The sequence below is a fragment of the Microtus pennsylvanicus genome, chromosome 5, assembly GCF_037038515.1.
Source record: "Microtus pennsylvanicus isolate mMicPen1 chromosome 5, mMicPen1.hap1, whole genome shotgun sequence".
NCBI lineage: Eukaryota > Metazoa > Chordata > Mammalia > Rodentia > Cricetidae > Microtus > Microtus pennsylvanicus.
In genome coordinates this window covers 28,669,536-28,692,665 of record NC_134583.1, presented here as the reverse complement: position 1 = coordinate 28,692,665, position 23,130 = coordinate 28,669,536, and the positions used below count along the sequence as shown (strand labels likewise).

Below are 23,130 nucleotides of genomic sequence, written 5' to 3'. Positions count from 1 at the left end.
CACACTTGTGCCCCTTCCCAGAAACCACAATTAAGACAGACACTGGTTCTGTACTAGTGACCACAATTAAGACAGACCTTTCGAAAGGCAGACACTGGTTCTGTACTAGTGACCACAATTAAGACAGACTTTTCGAAAGGCAGACACTGGTTCTGTACTAGTGACCACAATTAAGACAGACCTTCCGAAAGGCAGATACTGGTTCTGTACTATGACCAGGAGCTACATCCAGAAGGCACAAGACGCCCACACCAGCTTAGCCACTGCAAGCGGCAGGATGTCTTTGCCCCGGTCCAAAGGCCCTATGGCCATCAGCCCTTGTAATTCACACATGCAAATAGTTCACATACTTCACTGCTTCCAACAAGTCTTTAAAGACTTCTTTATTTAGCACAGGGTACATGTAATCAAGGGGTTAACGCCTGAAAACCTATGGCATCTGTGCTGAGTTAGGTGCTGCAAAAACACAAAGATAAAACACTTGTGACTCTCATGAGAACTTTAGGAATTATAGAAACCACCTTTTCCTTTAAAACAGTGGTTCTCAAATCCTGCTGCACACCAGAACTATCTGTGAAGCTCTTCTCCTCATGTCCAGGCCACACACACCATCTATTCCACAATTCCCACGGGGGCAAAGCAGGTAGGACATACTCCCCCGGGGGACTGCAGATAGCAGGGGGAGATCCTCAGGACCACCAGGAAGTTTAGTGTCTTAGAGGCACACCTCGGGATGCTGGCGGAACATGCCTCTCATCTTCACTCGATGCCAACTCCATCAAGCCGACAGGAAGAAATGTTTCCAAAGGTTGCCATGCTACATGAAGGCAAGGCTGCCTCCTAAAAGTCATTCTCTAAGGAACATGGTCATCAGTGAAGAATGCATATATACATATATATGTACATATACAACCAGAGTGATTTTCTTTTAAGGTTAGGAATACATTCTATGCAAAAAAACAAAAAACAAAAAAACCCTACAAATTTGTGCTACCCATCACGTTTAACTTCTATGGCTTTACACTACCACTTTACAACTAAAATCTTTTTGGGAAGTAAAATAATGCTGAGGATACAGCTGGGAACTGAACAGCATTACAGGGTTGTGCGTGCGTGTGCATGTGTGATGCTGGAGTTCAAGGCCGTACACACTGGGTCAGTGCTTCACTACTGAGCTGCACCCCTAAACAAAGAACACTAAACAGTAACAAGAGGACTGCGATCACATTAGTCAGCTCCAGCTAACCCACCACAAGTGCTATTATTAAACTGTGAACTCCGAACAAGAAAACGTCCTTTTAAGTATAGCAAGTATACGTGACACCCTCCCCCATGGCAACAAAATGCCAGGGTCCTGGGCTGGGAGCTGGGACTCAAGGAGAGCAGCACCGGTGATGCCCCGCCCACCAGCCCACAAACCGTGGCCAGAGCTCACTGCAGTTCTTCATTTTCTGCCACTCAGCTTATAGCAGAGGGCAACAGTGACTTGGAGAGACGAGGACAAGCTGGACTTGCTCATTCCTACCCTAGATCTGAACCCAAATTAAAACAAAACAAACAAACAAACAAAAACCTAGCTGGGTGTGGTGTTTTTCTGGATCCCAGCACTGAGGCTGTGGCTGGAAGACACTGAAATCCAGGCCAACCCAGGCTGTGTAGCAAGACCTTGTCTGAAAAACAGGAGATAAGCCACTTGCTGTGCAGTGGGAAGACCCTCGTTGGAATCGTCAGGGCATAGCAGTGTGTTTGTAGTCCAAACAAGAAGACTGGAGCAGCCTAAGAGGCTCAAAGCCAGCCAGCATGGCATAGCCAATGGCGAATGAGAACCTGTCTCAGGGTGGAAGATGAGGAGAGACACGCAGGGTTGTCCTCTGGTCGCCACAGGAACACTGGTGTGTTGTGGGATGCACACATCTGCCCGCACACACACGAACACACACATACACAGAGAGAGACAGAGACAGACACAGACTTTTTTGTTTGTTTAAAAAAAGAAATCTTGATGAGGGTGGGCTCCATCTACAGTGTATGACAGGACATTTGCCTAGTTTAACAGGCGGGTTGAGGAAGCTGGGAGGAAGGATGAAGGCCTGCTCCTCTCCAGACAGAGATGGTACAGCGATTCTCAGAGGAGCTGCCACTGCTGTCACTCTCTGCACTAGCATGGCCCCACTTCCATTAGATGCTCTGTGAGCCCGTGAGCTCACCTAGGAGAAGATGGCGTCTGTACAAGTCAGGTGCTTCCGCAGCAGTACCAGCTGGTGGAAACCGCAGGATTTTCAAAATCCTCGATTAAGATTTTTAAAGAGAAGTCTTAGAGTGATCTGAAATTCTGATCTCATAAGATGCTTATGGAACAGAATAAAGATGTTTGCATTTCCCAGGAGCTAAGCAAACAAAAACTCGACCCATGCTGACTGAAATTCTGCACCAAGCACTCATAGGCCTTGCTCGCCCGTCCTTGTAGAAGAGGCCTTCTCATGTGCTCTCCTTCAGGTCTCCTCTGCAAGGCTGACATAAACCAGGAAGCGAAGGAAGGGAACTGGGTGACCATGGATGCAACCACATGACTCTCCAAGATCTTGGCCTCCTCCAATGTAGGCCATGGGAAATTAGAGGAAAGGCACAGAAAAACCCAGAGCTGGACGTTAGTAATAAAATTCTAGTGTGACACTGATTCTTCAAGCTACAATTTTACATGCATGTCTAATTTATAGAGCAAACTTTCTGGGGATATTAGCTAGGGTTAATAAGTCATTACTAAACTTACCATGCTAATAAAAAAATCACATTTGAAGATTCTTACATTATACCAGAGGGCAAAGACTGTAAGTGAGTCACAGGACAAGCTACTGGACAAGAGCTTTGAACATTAGTAACAACTTTACACGTCCTAACTTGGAGCTTTCGGGCGAGGGTCTGGGTCCTACCGCCTGCCTGGCTTCCTTGTGGAAGACCTGAAGGAAGTCTCGCTCTACCTCGAGATGGCTGTTTTAGCCACCGATGAAAGGATAATAGCGCTATTTAACTCAAACTTGCTGCAAGGCTCAAATGAAAGGTGAGTGTTTCTGAAGAATCTGCCAGTTCAAATGCCATATAAAAAGCCCAGTGAATGGACGGAGGCTTGTTAAGGACATGCTTGTAGGCTATTTTGGCTGAGTGCTGTCTATTTTTGGCTGGCTTGCTCGTTTCTTTCTTGAGGCTCCCGCAGTTCCTGGTTCTTACTATGTATAGCTGCCAGCCCTCCCTGCTCTCCGCACAGCACCAGTCCGTACTCTGGGTTAGAACCCGGATGTTAGCACAAGAGGAAGCCTTGTGTGAGCAGTTGTTTCACACGCCTTGAATCCCAGAGGATGCTGGGAAACAGAAGCAACACTTCACAGTGACACCTCTCCTCTAATGCCTTTCCTCAGTCCTTCTGGACTGAGCACAGAAAACAACTGTTTTAACTACGAACCAAAATAATACTTGAATGCAGGTTAAAAATACTCACTCCAAGTCTGTGCAGAAGTATTGAAAATAACTGATTAAACCAATTACCCTCTATGTTTCTTTCCCAGGAGACTCAGAAGCACCCCATTTAAAAGCCCTTGAGAAAGCAGCAGGGGGCAGTATGCTAATTACAATTTGCAGGTGGGAAAATCTAGGCTTTGAATGTGATGTTTCACTTGTCCTCAAAATACCCATGTGTTTACATAACTTACACTACAAATATTTTCCCAGTTACACTGATTTGGGAAGTGTTATTTTGAGCCTCATTGCTTAGAATAACACTAAGAAACCAAACCTTGTTAATATTCAAAAACTCTAGTACTAAGGTATTTGAGGGAAAAGCAACAAATTCACATTTTATGCAAGCAGCAAAAGCATTTGTGTGATCTTGGAAAGCTTCACAGACCAAGTAATTGGTCTTGTAAAAACACAAGTTTTGTTTTCAAATGTGAATTCCTTCTAAGTGCCTTGTCACTGAAGGGGCTGGTGTGGCGGTCAGGGCCCCCAGCAACTGTCGTTGCTTGTTAGACATTCTAGCGGCATTTGCGGACGCTTCTGTGATTACCAAGCAGACTCACATTAGTTTCTGAGCATGTTGGGGAAAATGCGCCCTGACAGGTGTGAACTTGAGTTTGAAGGGAATTGATAAATACAATGGAAAGGAAAAAGGAATTGCAAACAGGCCACACTTGGGAAGCTCATCGGGTAAAACAGGCCAGCATTCCTGTGGGTGAAATCCTTCTTGAGAGGGGGATGTGGAAGGCTGCACAAACCCAGAGAACCAGGTGACTGAAACTGGTTGGCCAGGTGTGTCACGGGAAGTGTGACTAAACCCTGAGGCCATGCTCTGCCAGCCAGAGTTAAGTCACAACACAGGGACATTTTCTGATGCTGCCTTCCTACTTTAATGTCAGAGGAAGAAGCCAAAGCTCCCACCCCCTTAGTTATTTGCTAATTATGAGGGAGGGGGAGGGGAGCCTGGAAAGAACTTCCAGGACTGCAGACAGATGTCAGGGGACAAGGCCCTCTGAGTAGCTAACATAATGCATTGCCCTCTGAGATAAGGAATCACTAATTAACCCAAACGAGATTAACACATTTTAGTCTGAGTTTGGGCATTACAGGCTCAAACACTGGATTTAACTCACTCAAGTGAGACAGGAGGTAGATCCCTATTCCTGAGGACTGTTAGACTTTTTTCTCCCCACACTTTCAAGATTAATAGCAAAGGGTCCCTTCTCCTAGGGAAAATCGAGTTATGTTTTATGTTTGTAGGAAATAAGATATAAATCTGACCTGCCATGACACCCCCTAGTGGAACTTTAGTAAAGTACAGTTTGGGGGTCTCAAAACATCTTGGATACAGGTTATTTTTCTAATCCAAAATGCCTATAACAAGAAGGGTTCAAAATTCCTCCATATTTGCATATGCATAATGAAGTATCTTGGGGATGGAACTCAAGTTTAAATGTAAATTTGTTTGTGTTTCTCACATATACTCTGCACATATACATAGCCTAAAGGAATTCGATGCAAATATTTTGCTTCTGTTTTGACCCTATCATATACATATGGTTAAGTGTGGAACTTTCAGGTTTCTGATCAAGGTGCTCTTGTTTCTGGGGACTTCCAGATCAAGGCTAGGGGCCAGCACCACAGTCACCTGCCCACCGCTCACCACTGAACAGAACAAAAGCAAGCAAGTAAATAAATGAAGCATGTGCTCTGCAAATTCCCCCAGAGTAGGGATCCGAGGAAGGCAAGCTGGCTGCTCGCCTCGGCTCAAGAGGCTTAATTTTAGTTTCTGAAAGAACTGAAGCAGAAAGTTAGGCAACTCCGCTATTATTTATATCCCTTATCCCAAGAAAAGCCTTAAATAAAAGGGATTCCTACTTAAAATTCTTCTACTTCTCAAGTAAGATTATTAAAGTGCTCCCAGTAATTTTCTGATTGTCGTTAAATTAATTCACTGAGGTCAGAGAATCAACCCACTCGAATTTGCCAAAGGTCATGAATGGCTCGCAAACAATTGCAGCAAAAGCAAATTTAAGGGACAAGAATAAACGGGGAGAACATGGGTGGCTGTACGTTTAACCGCAGTGTCTGCAGCTCTGCCCCTGCCTCAGCGACCGGCCCTGCAATGAATGACTAAAGACTCTGCCAAGGGCTCTCTGTTCAGCCTTTCTGAAGAAGCTACTCAGGGAGCTAGCCTGGCATGGGTTAAAGAATGCCCCACTCTCCCACGTCTTTTAGATTAATTTTTACCTGGGAAGATAATAAATAAAGTCCCGGGCACAGAAACTCCAGGCATAGAGAACAAATACCACTTTGCTTCAAGAAACTGAGAAGCACCAGTCACTTGCGATCAAACAAGAGGTCATTCCTTGGACCATGACTTTGAGGACTGTCCACCAGGGCCTGCCAATTACAGATAAAGACCCTGTTGCCCTTTCACAGGTGTGACGTGCATCTGCTTGTCCCTGAGACGGGAGTCACTCTGCAGCCCAGGCTGCACCTAACTCACGACAATCCAGCCGTGGCCTCCTAAAATTTGGGTTTACAGGCTTAAGCCCCCATATTTGACATTGTTTGAAAAAATCGATTTGATTTTATTGTCTCCCAAAAAACCCAAACTCTTCTCCAGTGCAAGAAGCACCTGGGAAGCATGGCTACACGGGCTCTCGCAGGTCAGTCGAGTGTCTAGTCCAGCAGAGACAGAGAGTGCCAGGGAACAGAACAGGTGCTGAACTGGGAAGACAGATGTCGTTCAAGACACCATGCTTATGGCCTTCGACTTCCCATTGTGAGCAATATGGTCACACTTCAAACTCAACACTGCTTAGATAACCCTGGGTTGGGCAGCAAGGAATAGACACAGGGAAGGACGTCCGGGGATCTTAGAGTGCAGGTGAGAGGACGTGGAGGCATGCATGATGGAGTGGACATTTGTTCAAAAAGGTCTTGGTGACCAATGAATGCGCACAGGACACACAACTGCTGTCAGGCTCGGTGACTCAGCCAGGACAGGGAGTGAAGGGGTAGGGGGCTGAGCATCCTCACAGGCTGAAGGACAGGGGGACAGCCAGGAGGAGCGTGAGCTTGCCAAGGGCCTAGAAATCAGTTAGGCCACAGATCACCCAGTTAGATAGAGGCACGGAGAGAAGGGTGTGAGCACACAACACCGAGGAGCCAGCGCTTTACCATGGAGAGCTAAGATGTGGAGCAAAGGGGAGAAGGGACTTGCATTTCAAGGAGGCAATCAAGGCCACATTCTGAGAACACAGGCTTCCCTCTGCCAGCTGAGAACACACGGCACTGGCTACCCAAGTCTGACAACCAGGCACAGACCAAAGATGGAGTGGCACTTTTAGATGAGATACCATTTTCTTCCCTGCTTATACCAGGATGCAAAGTACATTTTATCATGTTGTAAAATTTGACTTTTAGGGGCAATAGATTTGGCCCAGCATATATCAATATAGAAATTCGAAATTCACAGAGCATGTGATCTTATTCTGTGTACACAGTACAAGCTGTGCATGCCCCAAGCAGCTGCCAATCTAAAGAGAAGTCTCATCAGTGTTCAGCGACCGCCAGAACCCGACAAGGTAGCCAACACAGACCTCTGCTCAGCCACCACCTCCTTCTGCCCTCACACGGCTATACACAGGACGTCTACCGGGTGCCAGGAGCCAGTTCTGGCACACTGACAAAGAGGCTACAAACTCCACATTTTCAGCAGCTACCCTGAAATAGGAAAGTGATCATTCCATAAAAGATTTAGTTTTATAATATTAGAGTATGAGAGAGAAAGAATTAGACAAATAATTTTACGAGTACTTTAGAAAAAACACAACACTTAAAGTCTAAGAGAGCTTAAGCCAACTAGGTTTTTCTAGTCAGAGAATACAGTATATAAGATTAAAAACCAGTAAATCACATAAGAACGCAAACATTAACGATCATCAGGTACAGTGGTAGCGCGCTAATGTCTTTAAGTGCTGCCTTACTCTGATCTAGCCAGTGGGCTCTCACTTCTCCTGGATGGATTCTACTAAATAGACTGCAGACATTTAGATATAGATAAATGCTGAATTCGGTAATTAGTATTTTAAAACTGTGAAACCTTTTAAGTTAAGTGGTCTATTAATTAACTACCAATTATCTTGTCTGACTACCATATCAATAGAAGTAAATTACTGACTAGCTATCTGACAGATTTAGTCCTTTACCAAGGAAAATCTCTACTGCACATAAAAGGTCTGAGGTTGAATGCTTTTTCTTTTTCTCTTTCTAGTAATCCTGGATCAGTTTGCCAATTTGATAAAGGCCAAATGCAGCTCCCTGGTTTAAAAGGACCTATGGCTAAACTCTGGCTCAGAAACCAACCAAGACTCCCTCTCTGGAAAAAAACCCAAAGAGAAGCTAATTTAGTTATTTCAGGGAAATGCGAAGCTGCAGTCACTGTATGGAGGCCAGGCTGTAATGTCACTTGGTGGATGAGAGGTGTGTTTTCAAGTTCTTGCCTCTCACGGAGACGGCATTTGTGTGAATGACTTGGATGCTCATGGTAGACAAGCAGACTAAAGCCTACCCCGCATCATCCATTTGCTGACTGGAGCCAAGAGAAGGCTCCTGGAAGGTCTGCTGGTGCAGAACAACTCTGAAGGCTAGCGTCATAGCTGACGGCACGGCTGTGCCTTCCAGTCTGCAGAGTGTATGTGCTCAGAAGGAAGGAAGGCCCGGGTCACAGACAATGAATGATGGCTGCCATGCATTCAATCTGTGTTTGATTCACAGTGCTGTACCAGCAGCTGTCTTCTTCTTTTTTTTTTTTTTTTGTTTTTGTTTTTGTTTTTCGAGACCGAGCCTTGCACCTAGGAGTGGGTTCAGTATGCTACGGAAACAAGAGCACACAGGAGCAAGGGGAGCAAAAAGTGTGGGTAGCAACTGAAGGAGACAGAGACAATGAGTGGAAGGCAACCCCGACTTGAAGTCAATAGCTTGGTTAGTCCAGCATGATGTTTCCCTGCTCAGAAGACAGCATGGACCCATCTGAGTACTCTCTGAATAGGTTACCTTCTAAATATTTAAGCAGAAGCCTTAATATGATCAAATATTTATTAACTAAATTAGAATGCAGTTCCAGGTATGTGGTGTGTGTGTGTGTGTGTAGTGGGGGTTTGGCTATAACAAACTGCCACCAAACAATCTGTCACCAACTTTGTTATGTGAGGCACAAAGTTGACAAAATTCTTTCAGAAAACACTTACTATGCGCCAAAGGACAAAATGAAAATATGTGCCACAAAAAGCAGAAAAGGAAAAAAAAAAGTTATACACAGTTCATTTAACTGTAGCATCACTGGAAAAGTAGGGATTAGGCCAGGAGTGTAGCTAGGGGGTAAAAAGCCCCAACATATGCAGGGGCTCAGAGAACAGGGTGTTGAAAGGACAGTCCTAAGGCTCCTTACAGCTCCCAAACCCAAGGTACCAGTAAAGGCAGGGGTTGGGAGGGACGCTTACATGGCCGTCTTGAACTAGACCTTAGAGGAGCCGTGGCTGGAGCTGGCAGAGCTCCTCCAAGGTGGAGTCACGTGCTATTCTAGTTCCTCCACGACTTCAACTCTGAGTCAGGATCAACACAGTTGTTATTCTTCGAAAACACATTGACTGCTAGTTAAAAGTCTGGCTTAAGATGATCTGTCCAAATGGCGGAATGTACTCTGCTCAGCAGACCAACATTTTTAACTGGATGGGGCAACTTCTTTTCCCCGCCCAGGCATAGTCAAAAGGCACACTGGTTATTTCCTTCTGAAACAAGAATGGCGGAAGCCAAGGCAACACATCTTTGCAAACCTACCACTAACATTTTCAAACAAGAAAACCAGAAATGGGGCTGGAGAGATGGCTCAGAGGTTAAGAGAGAGCACCGACTGTCCTTCCAGAGGTCCTGAGTTCAATTCCCAGCAACCACATGGTGGCTCACAACCATCCATAATGAGAGTTGGTTCCCCATTCTGGCCTGTAAGCATACATGCAGGCAGAACATTGTACATGAAATAAATGTTTTTTTTTTTAAAAAAAAGAAAACCAGAAATGGAAGCTGAACTCAAGTGGCGTTCAGCAATACTTTTAAACCCCCGCAGCAACCACCGTAAAGATTAAAAGCAGCCTTCTTTTATGTTGCAGTTGCTAACTCTCAGCTTCTCTAAAGGTTTGTGAAGTCTTGGCAAGAAGTCAGAAATTCCAACACTAAAATGAATTTTCTGACTCAATATTGAAAATAAACTCTTAAGTTTAGATGCTTAGGGGAAAAACAGCTGGAGAATTCAGGAGCCTCCCATAGTTTAATACAAAGTGATGTCATTACCAACCAGGCTTCCAAGAACTCCCTAAATTGTGTGGTTAAGCAACTCATAGCTCAGCGAGGAGGTTAGGAAGGTGCAGCTCACCCTTGGTGCATGGACTCGGGCACAGGGGTGCAATTTCTCCCTGGACGCCACACTCACGTCAGCCTGTGCCCTTTCACAGCACTCTAAGCCAGCCCCTACATTTCATGTCTAGAGAGCTGCTGCTGTCCTGAGGCATGCATTTAACCCAAGGCTGCACGCTTTCTCTAAGAACCTGGGTATATTTAAAATTGTACAAGTCAGAAAAATGATTATGTAGAGAATAGTCAAGAAGGTGAAACTGGAGGAAACTTGGTGAAAGTTGAAGTTAATAGTTAGGAAATCTTGCATCACCTCAAACGTTACTGAGGGGGAAAATCAGTGTCTAGTTAATACTAATCTTCTAATGGATGTGTCTGTTCTCAAGACTGGCGAGGCAACTGAAATCAGCTGGAATCTGTGGCGGCTCAAACACGGAACTTACACTGTACCCGCAGTTTGTTTTTTATTTCAAATGCTGACCCTCGTTTTGTTTGTTTGTTTTGGAAACAAGGTCTTGCTCTGTAGCCCTGGATGGCCTGAAACTCAGTGTTATTAGACCAGGCTAACCTGGAACTTATAGAGATCCATCTACCCCTGTCTCCCAAGTGCTGAGGTTAAAGGTGATTGATGTGTGCTACGCCTTGTCTGGGGAGTTTTTTACACTCAGAATTATAAACACGTAGGATTCCTGACAAATTATCCTGCCAAGTCCATTCAGTTGGCCCTTACTAACTCATGGCTGTGCTGTGACACTTGATGCCTGTTCCTGCAGCAGCAAAAAACTTGTCTGCTTTGCGTACATGTGTGTGCTCATTCTCCCACACCATTCACTCATTAAAAATGCCACGATGGGTGAGTTCAGCTTATTCATATGTTCATTTCCAGAAGCTTGGAAACAAATTGCATAAAGCTCATGTTTCCAAATAAAACATTAGGATAAGTTTCATCCAGGACCAGAGAAGAGCCTTGATACTGGACAAGCAATATCTGAATACTTCAGAAGACAGATTAAGTTTTTAAGCAGTTGCTAAAACATTAATGAGGTTTAATGTGACCTGTTTAGGAGAAACAGCCCTTTGTTGAGTTCTATTGGAAGACATCTCTGCCTATGGGGGTAAAACCCTATCTCCTTACCCTTTCTTCTTCCTTTCCTCTTAGTTCAGGGATATAACCCAGGGCCTTGCACATGCTCAGTTAACACCCTACCACTACCTGAACTACTCTCAATTCTTCTTAGTTCTCTTTTACTGGATCATTTCTGACTACATAAGGAAAATACAAAGAAAAAACAGTAAATCATGGATCAACACGACATGCTCAGAGTTGGAGGGAAGGTGTCGCATCTACCTTTATTGACAATCCAGCTAAAAAGGTATGGTCCTCTGGGAACTGAAGCCCCCTTGCACTCTCTGGATGCTGTAGGGCTCACAGGGACTCACAAATGCTCTTCCCCTCTCTGCAGTTCTTTCAAGATGACTTCTCATTTGAGAGGCGCCAGATAAAACAGTCCCGAGATGTCCACCATCTGAGCAGTCTGTATGGCCGATGGATGCTAAGTAGCCGCCAAGGTGGCCTGGCCACTCCCAATTAACCACAGACGCTGATCTCAGAATTTCTGGCACTTTCTAAAATGTGGCTGAGCAGTAGTTTGGAAGCCTAACCCCTGACTTTATGTATCCATAAGAACTAGGGTTTTCTAAACTCAACAGAAAGCTAAATAAACAAAGCCGGGGCTTACACTCCCTCTTGTTATTTTAACAGCAACCTTTCAAAGTAGTTCACCATCATCAATTTCTACCTTCTTAAGGAACACTGAAGGGGGCAGTTTAAAATACCCACCAGACACGGCGGGAACAGCTCATTAGATGTGGAGGGGTGCAGGTGGCTTTCATGCTGGCACACGAGTCTGTCCTTCCGAGCCTTCTCACTGAGGACCCAGGAATAAAAACAAATACATTGATATTTACCCAGAAGTGTGCATGGCAGTTGACCATCATGGTTCTCTCGATGAGCTCATCAGGGCATTCCAGGAGGTGATGTCCAGAAACCACACCGGCATTATTGACCAGGACCGAGACCTCACCGACCTCCTTGCGGACCCTTTCAGCTGTTAGGTAGACATTCTCCCTCTTTCCCACGTCACAAGTGTAGGTAAAAACCTGCAAGTTACACGGGGGCAGGATTTCCTCCTCACCATTGCCAGCTGTCCTCGGAATCCAGATGAGGGGAGGATGGAAGAGAGAAGGGGTGCAGAGAGTGAACCACATGGCAGTCAGCAGGACAAACTCATACAAAGCAAAAACACTACAGTGAGCTTCAAATTTCTAACACCGTAATGCTTGCCAATAATTCAGCTTACAGCTGCCTTCCTCCCCCGAAAGTCTTTGGGAATTACAGCAATTTACTGGACAACCTTGCTTAGGGGAAAGTCATGTAATTGTGGCAACTCCAATACAAGTAGACCACATGGGATCAACTTGCTGGAGCTAGACACCTGCAAAGAACTGAGCTCAGCCCAGAGAATAACACACATTACACATTCCTGGTTTCAGATGGGGTGGGAGGAAGCCAGTGGCTAGAAAGCTCTACCCTCAGAACAGAAATCCTCTCCAAGGCTCACAATCCAAATTGTAAGCAACAATATGAACTCATTCAAAGCCAGGAAATGGATGAGAAGTTTCTAATGAAAGAATGGAGGTCACTGGTTTGTCTTTAAACCGATTCCCTTAAGAATTAATCTCACGGATGGAGTTTAGAAGTTAATGTGCAAGTTTACACAGTAGAGTTCAAACAGCATAAAATCAAAATCCCTTCCCTAAAAATGAATATTTCTTTCTCTCAAATGTGTTGCCTCTCCACACTAGCTCTGAAAATGTGACATTCTGAATCTCACCTAAAAAGCACAGTTCTGGTAAATTTGGTAACAAATGATAGGCATGGGGGAGAGCAGGCCAAGTCAATCTGGCCATTACCAAATTTCCTAGAACAGGATCTATAGCTGATCATGATCCCCACTTAGGTTTACATTTTTTTTCAGATGCACACTAGCTGTTGAGCTCATAAAATGCAGAGTGGGGTACCCCCAAAACCATGAAAGAAGTCTACCCAAGGTCTGAAACATTGAAGCACCTTCTTTCTCAGAGGAAGGGAATCGCTCTCAGTTACTTAAGGATGGGGAAACAATGTAATTATTTCCCGGAGCTAAAGTTATAGTGAAACGATCCACACAGCTCTAGCCTAAGCCGCCCAGACCTCACAGAAACAGATAACTGCTTCAGTTCCTTGTGGAACAACTTCCCAAAGACACTTTAGCTTCCCATCATGCCACATGCAAGCCAGACTGGGAAACTGCTTTGGGATCTAAACCTGTGGTAGAAGCAAATTCCCCCTTGCCCTCCACTATTGGCAGAGTTTAGGAAAGCTCAGCGTGGAGCCAGAGAAACCTGGCTTTAGCGCACTTCCAGTCTTTCAACACAGAAAACAGTGCTCTCTTATCAAGGGGCAAATTCCACTCGCCTTTGGAAGACCTGTGGGTGTTCTTTTCCTGGAGAGCGGGGCTGCCCGTGACAGTAGGATGTGGGGACCCTCCGGGGAGGGGAGAGGTTTGACCCAACCAAGCACTTACCTTGCAGAGCAGCGGCGTCGGCCGCCTCCAGGTCCCGGTAGATGTGACGAACCATGCCTGCAGTCTCCTCGTTGCTCTGTGTGTTGATGTCCCAAAGAACCAGCTGTGCCCGGCGCCGGGCAAACTCCAGAGCGAAGAGGCGGCCCAGGCCGCTGCCCGCGCCCGTGATGAGGCACACCTGGCCGGCCACGCTCTTCTCCTTGGGCCGTACCAGCCAGCGCGCCGCGGCCAGCACGAACGCCCACAGCACTTTGAAAGTGACCACGAAGAACTCCACCACGATGTTCATCACGACGTCCCGGGTCCCGCGCGAGCCCCAGCACCGTGTGTCCTCACCCTCTCTGAGCCAGACAGCCCAGCTCCTGGCCCCGGGAGCGCTTGTCACTGCGATCGGGGCGCGAAGCGTGCGCCCCGAGTCCGCCCCCGAAATGCCGAGAGGGGCCGAAGTGCTCGGGGGCCAGTCCCGCCCGGGCGCTCGGCGCGGTGGCCACGGGCTGTGCCTGCCGCTGCGGCCGCCCGGCTCGGCGCCTCCTGCTGGCGGCCGCTGGCTTGTCCCGCAGCGCCCAGCCGTCCGGCCCCGCTGCAGCAGCGGCGGTGACAGCCACGAGTTAGGCGACGCGCGCTGCCTTCATGACCAAGCCGCCGACGCCCGAACGTCCCCTGCGCCGCTGCTGCGGCTCCCTCTCCTCCTAGGGCAGGGGTGCGCCGTGCGGGTGGCTCCGGGCGCGGGAGTTGTCAACTTGACTCAAGTTGCGGGAGGGTGCGGGCAGCGCCGGGAAGGGACGACTTGTGGGGCGCACGAGAGGGCTGCCAACCGCTCGAGGTGCCAGCGCGCCTCGGGTCCCCTGCCCTGCACTCGCGCCGCTGTCACTCGGGCGCCGGGCTCTGCAGCGGAGCTGTGGCCGCGAGTCGGGGCGCTCTCCGCCGGCTCTGAGAGAGCTCCACACACCGCGCTATATAACCAGAGGGAAGCGCCGGCCGCTGCAGTGGCAGCGGCCCTCCCTCCGCTCGGCCCTCCCCGTCCCCGGGCGCACCCCGCCCCCGGCCCACCTCCCCCCCCCCCGCGCCCTCCCTCCGCCCGCTGGCCGCCTCACCGAGCGTGGCCGCCCCTCTCCCACGACCGTGGCCGGAGCCTCCCGCCCTCGTCGCGCTTCTCCTTGCGGCTCACGCCCCCTGCCGTGGGTCGCCGCGGCTGGCTCCTGCCGGGCCCCGCGGTCGCCAGAGCATCCCCCATCCTCCTCGGACCGTCCGGTCATCGCTCTTGCCCGGCTCGCCACTTTCGCCAACCGAGGGACTGTGGACTCCGCGGCCTGCGATCAGGCGCTGCGGAAGACAGCCACACTGGCGGGCGAAACGAGGACCTCGGCAGGGTGGCCGGGGTGTGGGGGGAGGGGAGCAGGGCTGCGTGGCCACGGACGGCAGAGAGCCCGCGGAGGTGGCCGACAGTGACTTCGTTTCTTAGTTAGCCGCTGAGGGACGTGAACCCCCAGACTCTAGAGAGCCTCACGGGAATCACCACCGCGAAGGCTGCCCAGAGTCCCAGTCAAAGTCGCCCTACAGCCCGGCGGGCTGTGGAGTGATGCATGCTGGGATTTGTAGTTCACATTCATGAAAGTGGCTTTTGGGTCCAACGATCCCGCGTAGTCTGAGCCTAATGTTGTCAACGCAACCTGGAGGAATTAAAGCCTCGAACTGATAAAAGTGTCAGTGTCGTGCTCATTTAAAAATAATATACTTAGTGTATTTGTTTTCCCATGAGTTTTACCCTGAAGTTGGGAGGCAGTGAGTAGGTCAGACTTGTTAATTTTGCGCCCGCAAAGTGAGCGCTCATTTCCAGATTCTTTTCTGGCTTATCTCAGGACAGCTATAAATCCTGGGGCTTCGCGCTCGCGGACCTTTAAGGGGACAGTGCGCATGCGCTGACTTCCTCTTTTTTCCGCCTGGAACCATGGAGGCTGTGCCGTAAGTAGAGTCTTCCCTTCTCCAGAATCCTCCTCCATCTCCCACACTAGAGGCATTTTTGTCTAACTTTTCCAGTGTCTGACTGTAGCCTGCACCACTCTCTACCTGTCTGAGTGTTTGTGACGCTGCGTGACATTAGGAGGGGGGTAAGGGCAGCCGAGGCTCGGAGGCCTCGGGGACGCCGGCAGCAAGCGGCAGAATGTGTGCGGAACCCGCCGCTCGGGCGGAGGTCCACTTCACGGTGTCATGCGTTTCGAGGGGGCCAGGAATGAGCAGGCTTAGGCATTTGCCGATCGGCCCACACCTTCGACATGTGGAACTTGAGACTTGAACCAGGAGGATATTTAGAGTCCTGGGACCTTGGTCCTACAAGTTACATCCTGTGGTAGCAGTTTCTACAGTGTTTGCCAGCCTTTCCATCAGAGGCCAGGACTGATGACTGGGAATAGGCCTAAGTCTTAATGTCTTAGGTGTTAGCCTTTAAGGCGTAAAGGTTCTAAGATTAATATTATGGACATGGAGGAAATCTAAACTCTGCATCTTCAGCAGAACATTCTAGGACAACAAAGATGCCAGTGGGCATAGCACTGTGTACCTGCAGTGTTTGAGAGACAACATTAAGGTTTTTCAGTTATCAACAGTTCTGTTTGCTAATGACAGGGAGAAGAAAAAGGTTCCTGCTGCACCGGGAACCCAGAAGAAAAAGAAGGTTCCTGCTGCGCCAGGAACCCTCAAGAAGAAGAAGCTTCCTGCTGTGCCAGAAACCCTGAAGAAAAAGCGAAGAAATTTCGCAGAGTTGAAGGTGAAGCGCCTTCGGAAGAAGATTGCCCTGAAGTCAGTAAGTAAACGTTGGGGGACTGAGAATGGAGTAAGATGTTAGTAGATTGATCTACTTCGTCGTGGTTATTGCTAAAGAGTTTCTGGCAGGTCCTTATGAGAATCTGCCTTTTAAGAAGTTGTCCCTTACTGTGGTGAGACAGTTTGCTAGAGCTCCCACTGAGCTAAAGTGTGAGTTAATTGCCGTGGTTTTCAGCTGCGAAGGGCCCAGAGGAAGCTCATCTATGAGAAGGCAAAGTACTATCACAAGGAGTACAGGCAAATGTACCGGACGGAGATTCGCATGGCCAGGATGGCAAGGAAAGCTGGGAACTTCTACGTGCCCGCGGAACCGAAGCTGGCGTTCGTCATCAGAATCCGAGGGTTAGTTCTCAGGAATCCTGTTCTAGGAGCCCTGCTGCAGAGACTTTGACAGTTATCATAAGTGCAGTTAGAAAGGGGGACCAGAGATTCATTGAGGGTTTATTTGTAAGACCTGTGCCTGAGCTCTCCACTCTGATAGCACTGTAGGAGTTGTCTAAAGTTATAATGTGCTAATAGTATTGTAACGAAGATGTCTACAAAAGTAGATTCTTGGTTGTTTTTTATTGTATAACAAATCAAAAGATAGAGAAGGCGGGTTAGTAGTGTTAAGTCTATTTATTGGGACTTGCATGCAGTCTTGTTGTGCTTAATTTCCTGTTATTTGAAATTATGGTAAAAGCTGCAGGAACATTCTTGGTCTCTTTCTGTGGCAGTATCAATGGTGTAAGCCCAAAGGTGCGCAAGGTGTTGCAGCTTCTTCGTCTGCGGCAGATCTTCAACGGCACCTTCGTTAAGCTCAACAAGGCTTCGATCAACATGCTGAGGATTGTGGAACCATACATTGCATGGGGGTGAGTTTTCCGCTTAGGCGATTAGTTATATGACAAGATGAACTTAGGTACCTTGACTGTATTCGGATGACCCCTTCCCTGATTTCCCTATTTCAGGTACCCCAATCTGAAGTCAGTAAATGAGCTCATCTACAAACGCGGCTATGGCAAAATTCATAAGAAGAGAATTGCCTTGACAGATAATTCCTTGATTGCTCGGTCTCTTGGTATGTTATGCTTTTTGGGGGTAGGGGTCGGTGCTCCATCAAGGTCATGCTTTCCAGCCACACTTTACTTTTATTTTGTGTATTTGCGGGTGGAGGCTATGTCTCACTAGAACCTGTCCTGTGTTTTCATGTGCTAGGAGGCCACCATGCTTGTCTTGGTGGTGGTGGTGGTGCGGGGCGGGGAGGGGGGGTGTCATTGTCTCTAAACCCCGGTCCTCACTCTTGTGCAACAAGCAGTGTTTATCTCCTGAACCATTTTCCCCGCCTGGCCCCTGTGACATTCCTAAACTCCTTGATGGTTTTAAGAAAAATACATGGCTTCACACACCTTTATTTTTGAGATAAGGTCTCAGTTGTACCTTTGGCTGGCCCTGCGTCCCAGCTAGGGTTAAAGGTGTGGACCACCGGGCCTGACTAGTCCTTGTTTATTTGATGGATAATATTTAATTCCGCCTTTGTGTTTGTTGAATAGCTAGGCGGTTGTGGCAAAGGCACCGACTTGTTCTACAGATTTAAGTTCCAGGACAGGCTCCAAAGCTGCACAGAGAAGCCCTGTCTCAAAAATGATAAGTAAATAAAATGGGTGATCTTAGACTCGATTTTTTTTTTCCAGGTAAATACGGCATCATCTGCATGGAGGATCTAATTCATGAGATCTATACAGTTGGAAAACGCTTCAAGGAAGCAAATAACTTCCTGTGGCCCTTCAAATTGTCTTCTCCACGAGGTGGAATGAAGAAAAAGACAACTCATTTTGTGGAAGGTGGAGATGCTGGCAACAGGGAAGACCAGATAAACAGGCTTATTAGACGGATGAACTAAGGTGAGAGACTGTGTCCTGAACTAGTCTTGTTTGTTTTTTGAGGCAGGATTTCTACATATTTCTGACTGTTCTGGAACTTTGTTGATGAGGCTGGCCTAGAACTCAGCTTTTGCTGTGCAGTTTCTGGGATTGAAGGCATGTGTTGCTATGCCTGGCTAAGAACTAGTTTTCGGGGAGGACGTGTAATCTTGAATGCTTTCTGTTAAATGTTGATTGGGTGTATCACTGATTTTTCTTTTATTTGTATGAGGGGTTCTGTCTGCCTTTGAAGTATGTTCTTTTACAACTGATGTTGACTTATAGCTTGGAGGGTAGTTTTTAACTTGTGTATGTTTTTCCTTTTCAGGTGTTGCCCATGGTATTTTTGTAATCTGGTCAGTTAATAAACAGTCACAGCTTGGCAAACTGAACTGTGTTGGAGTCTTTGTTGGCCTGCCTTTGGCCTATCACTGGTAGTAACAAATCCTAGAATATCAAAAGTTAAATCATATCAACAGCCTGTGACATGCAAAACCAGCTCCAGGGTATATGTTATGAAAAGCCATTTGTTAGAAGACTTCTGAAAACAGTCATTTTTTAAACTTAAGTAAATGAGTAAAACCTTGTGAGCATTTGTAATTTCAAGGAAAATGCCAGAAGTTTGATGTGTTGGACGTTTACTGCTGAAGTACAACGTCTCGGGCTTTGGCTTACCTGGCAGCCTAACACCTGGATGTATTTTGCTGTGGGTGTTGAGACTTCCAAACCATTGTTTTTAACTGCTGAGCCATCTCTAGCACTTCCTTCTGTTTTGATCCTTTCAGTTTTTGATTGTGAGTGAATTATACTTTTTAGTGTATATTTTAAACAGATACTTTGAGCATCTAAAGCAGTTTCAGTGAAATTGGTAAGCAAGATTTAAAAGATTTTTCCTTATTTTCAAATGTGCAGTGGTGTTTTGCCTGCATGTATATCTGTGTGAGAGTGTTGCATCCCCTGGAACTGGAGTTAAAACAATTGTGAGCTGCCATGTGGGGTGTTGGGAATCAAACCCAGGATCTCTAGAAGAGCAGCCAGTGCTCATAACTGCTGAGCCCTAAAAGGCCCCTAAAAGGTTTTTTGAAATATACATGTATGTCTTCTAATCCCTCCTACTGAACCCCTTCATCATGTTTCCTTGCACTTTCATGTCTGTGTGGTGTCTTGTCTACTGCATTTAATTCTGTTGCCTGCACGAGTACAGGATGTAGTTTTTGCCCTGATCAGTTTAAAGGCTATACCACTAAGGGATATGACTGCCCCTCCCCCAGCAACTATTAACTACTTACCTACCTCAGAAAGTAACAGACAACATAGTAAATGGTTTTTGGTCTTCATTAGTTGTACCAAAGTCTTGAGAGTAGGGGGGGAGGGGTGGTGGCACACGCCTTTAATCCCAGCACTCGGGAGGCAGAGGCAGGCGGATCTCTGGGAGTTCGAGGCCAGCCTGGTCTACAAGAGCTAGTTCCGGGACAGGCTCCAAAACCACAGAGAAACCCTGTCTAGAAAAACCAAAAAAAAAAAAATATTCTTGAGAGTATTGTCAAGTAGGTGACTTAAATTTGGGGGCACTGTTGGAGAAATTAATGGTTTGAATAGTTCTCATCTCATGGTCCTGGAAGATAATTTCTCTGAACTGAGAGTCTGAGTTCTGGAGAGAAATCCAGGTTAAGCTGATGTTAATCCCAGCAGTTCAGAGGCAGGTGAATTTTAATTCTGTGCTAGCTAAGGCTACACAGTAAGACCTGGTCTCAAAGAAAAAGTATATGCTCATCTGGGTACTTGTGAGAGGAGTTAAAAGGCTCTTGTGAGCCACATGGTATAGGTGCTGCACTGAACCTGGATCCTCCACAAGATGACTCGGGGCCATACCTAACCTCTTGCTCGGTGTGTCTGAGCAGGTGGAGCCAGAGTTTATGGTCTGTCTTGTGTCTACTACTTTGAAAAGTCAACACAGTACAACTGTTGGTGACTCCTTGGTTTCCAGGCTTTAGGGAGGGTGATAGATGGTCTCTGAGAGATGAGAGTCAATACAACGGACTACTGGGTTGTGGTCTTTATCAAAGTGTTAGGGCTATCTTGTGATAGGATCTTAGTTGATAGCCTTCTTTTGGAGCATATGTCGTCCAGTGACTGCTTTAACCTGAATTTGTGAGTATGAACAAGTTAGTAAATGAGTTGGTTCTCTCAACTTTGTGAGGGCTCTAGGGAGTGGACTCAGATCAAGCCTGCATCGTAAGCACTTTTACCCATTTGCTGGTCCCTAACTTACTGTTTTACAATATTGTATTTATTCTGCATATGTGTATGTTCACGTTACCACAGTGCATCTGTGGAGGTCAGAGGAAAACCCCTGGATGCCTTTCCTGCCTTCTTGTGGGATCACAGATGGCTGGAAAGTATTTCTACCTAGTGAGCTATCTCACACCTCTAACTTACGTTTAAAAAAAAAAAAAGAAAGACAGACAGACAGGCTGCCCCTTACCCAGACTGTCGTTGACCTCACAGTCCTCCCTCAGCCTCCGACAGGCTGGGATTACAGGTGTACACCGGGAGTCACTTGTTCTCAACATTATATGCTGGCCATTGTTTGGGTATTTATACCAGCTGCGTGTGGAGAGTTATTAGGTACCCTTTACTTTTTAGATAGAATCACTGTTTTGTTTTTAAATGAGAAAAACTTTTTTTTGCTAGAATATAATTGCATTTCTCATTCTGTTAAAAAATCTAAGTAAATATGTGAGTTTGCCACTTTCGTGTGAATTCTTTTCACGTTTGCCCCCTGTCATTTCTTCTGACTGGGATGTGGATGGACTTGCGCTGGGAAGATGGCTCAGTGGGCTGATTGCCTGCTGCCCAAGTGTGAGGTCTGGGAGCCTCAGAAACTGATGTGTAAAACCTGGGACATAATGAGTATGCCTGCAATCCTTTCACTCCTACAGGGAGATGGGAGGCAGAGTTAGCTAGTATGGCGTAGACAATTGTAAACAACACAGACCTTGTTTTAGCCAAGGTGGACAATGTCCTGTTTGTTCTCTGACCAAACAAACATGCCTGCATTCAGACACACACACACATGTGAATTGTGTGCGTGCATGCATGTACACACACACACTTTTAAAGACTAAGGAGAGACAGTGAAACAGTAAAATAAGGTGGCCACTCTGGGCTTTATCATGTCATTGGCAAATAGTACGGGATCCAATTTTTTGGCTCCCTCTGTTTCTACTGTGTTTTGAATGTTTGTATTCATGTTGAAACAATGCTCAATAACATTAAGAGATACAAGATTATTGGTGGTCAGGTTGAGAGTTTCATGGATGGGATCAGGGCCTTATAAATTGCCTGGGGGCAATATGGCAGCTCTCCTTTTGCCCTTCTCCATATGACATTTGTTTTTCTGGAGCACGTAGTATTCAAGGTGCCTTCTTGAAAGAAGGTACTGTGTCCTCACCGAGCACTGACCCTGCCTTCTCATTGATCTTGAACTTCTTAGCAGTAGAATTTTTATTTGTTTGTTTGTTGTTTTGTTTTGGTTTTTTGAGACTGGGTTTCTCTGTGGCTTTGGAGCCTGTCCTGGAACCAGGCTGGCCTCAAACTCACAAGAGATCTTCCTGCCTCTGCCTCCCGAGTGCTAGGATTAAAGGCGTGCACCACCACCACTCACCTAGCAGTAGAATTTTAAGAAAACAAACCAGGCAGTGTTGGCACACGCCTTTAATCCCAGCACTCGGAAGCAGAGGTAGGTGGATCTCTGTGAGTTTAAGGCCAGTCTGGGCTACAGAGAGACTACCAAAGCTACACAGAGAAACCCTTTTTCGAAAAACTAAAAGCAAACATACAAAAGCGTTTAAGGGCGGTATTTAGATACCCAGCAAAAGAACAGCTGGGGAAAGGCAGAGTTTGTATGGTGCAGGAGCCAAGAGGGCACGGGGAAGAAACGTTTGAATTCTAGCATATTGTTTAATCCACATGATCTCTTCTATGTGATTCTCTACTTTGCAACTCCAGAACTGAATTTATAATTGGTTTTGAGATTATCTCCAGACATGTTTTCTCTTAATTTCTACCCACTAAATTCTCCCCTTAAGGAAGTTAATATGCAACCCAATCTTATATTTCTCATTATCCTTATTTTTTGTCAAGAATTCTTTTATTTATATAAAGTATACATATTCACATATTCTAGACTGGCCTTGAACTCACGATTACCTTGAACTGATCCTCCTGCCTCCACCACAGGGTTTGGGATTACAAGGCATGTGCCACCCTGCCCTCTTTTATGTACTGCTAACCACCAAACCCAGAGCCTGGTGTGTGCTAGGAGACGGATCCGCCATCTAGATGCCCAGATCCACTGACCCTAGTTTCACACGAGGGCTTAGTTTCTCTACCGAGTCTAATCTGAATTAGCTTTCTTAACCAGAGGCCCTGAGAACCGGTATCCTGTGTGTTGAACAGCGAGGCAGGCTGATGCTGAAATTACTGAGTAGCTGCGGGTGCTAGACTTCTTAAGGTAGGGAGGGGACACCCTTTTCACAAAATACTTGAAAGGGTCTAGTTACTTTGAATCTGAAAAATGAGGCTGATGCCAGCTGATGTGCTAACGGCCTAGGAAGCCAAATTCCACCTTGTCCAACTGTCCATTCTCTCTCCTACCATTGGAAGAGTGTCAGGACTGACTAATGTGAGCCAGCTTGTTTCTGCATAGCGACGCTCTCAGCAGTGACCCAGAGGTAGCAACAGTGTAAGCGGTCTCCGGGCACTTAAACTAGTTTGGTACCCTGACGCAGGATCCCTTCCCTGCTCTCAGTGTAAGCAGTTTTCCTAACCATCCCAGTATCACTCCGGCCCGGTAC

The 23,130-nt window shown here is 46.7% G+C and overlaps 2 protein-coding genes across 2 annotated transcripts in view; one reads left to right on the top strand and one right to left on the bottom strand.

The window, feature by feature from the left end:
* Rdh10 (retinol dehydrogenase 10) overlaps nucleotides 1-14,036 on the bottom strand; it is a 30,390-nt gene extending 16,354 nt beyond the window's left edge. Inside the window, exons 1-2 of the mRNA XM_075971421.1 lie at nucleotides 13,551-14,036; nucleotides 11,893-12,128 (exon numbers count right to left, since the gene is read on the bottom strand). Coding sequence (XP_075827536.1) covers nucleotides 11,893-12,128; nucleotides 13,551-13,839 — 525 coding nt within the window. The 5' untranslated portion in view covers nucleotides 13,840-14,036. The remainder of the gene's footprint in view (nucleotides 1-11,892; nucleotides 12,129-13,550) is intronic.
* Nucleotides 14,037-15,398: 1,362 nt separating this feature from the next.
* On the top strand, nucleotides 15,399-18,663 carry Rpl7 (ribosomal protein L7). The gene is made up of 7 exons (XM_075971420.1): nucleotides 15,399-15,512; nucleotides 16,173-16,350; nucleotides 16,546-16,712; nucleotides 17,087-17,224; nucleotides 17,321-17,430; nucleotides 18,044-18,253; nucleotides 18,600-18,663. The coding sequence occupies exons 1-6, from the start codon at nucleotides 15,499-15,501 to the stop codon at nucleotides 18,250-18,252; spliced, it is 816 nt and encodes a 271-aa protein (XP_075827535.1). The 5' UTR covers nucleotides 15,399-15,498; the 3' UTR covers nucleotide 18,253; nucleotides 18,600-18,663.
* The last annotated feature ends 4,467 nt before the right edge of the window (nucleotides 18,664-23,130 follow it).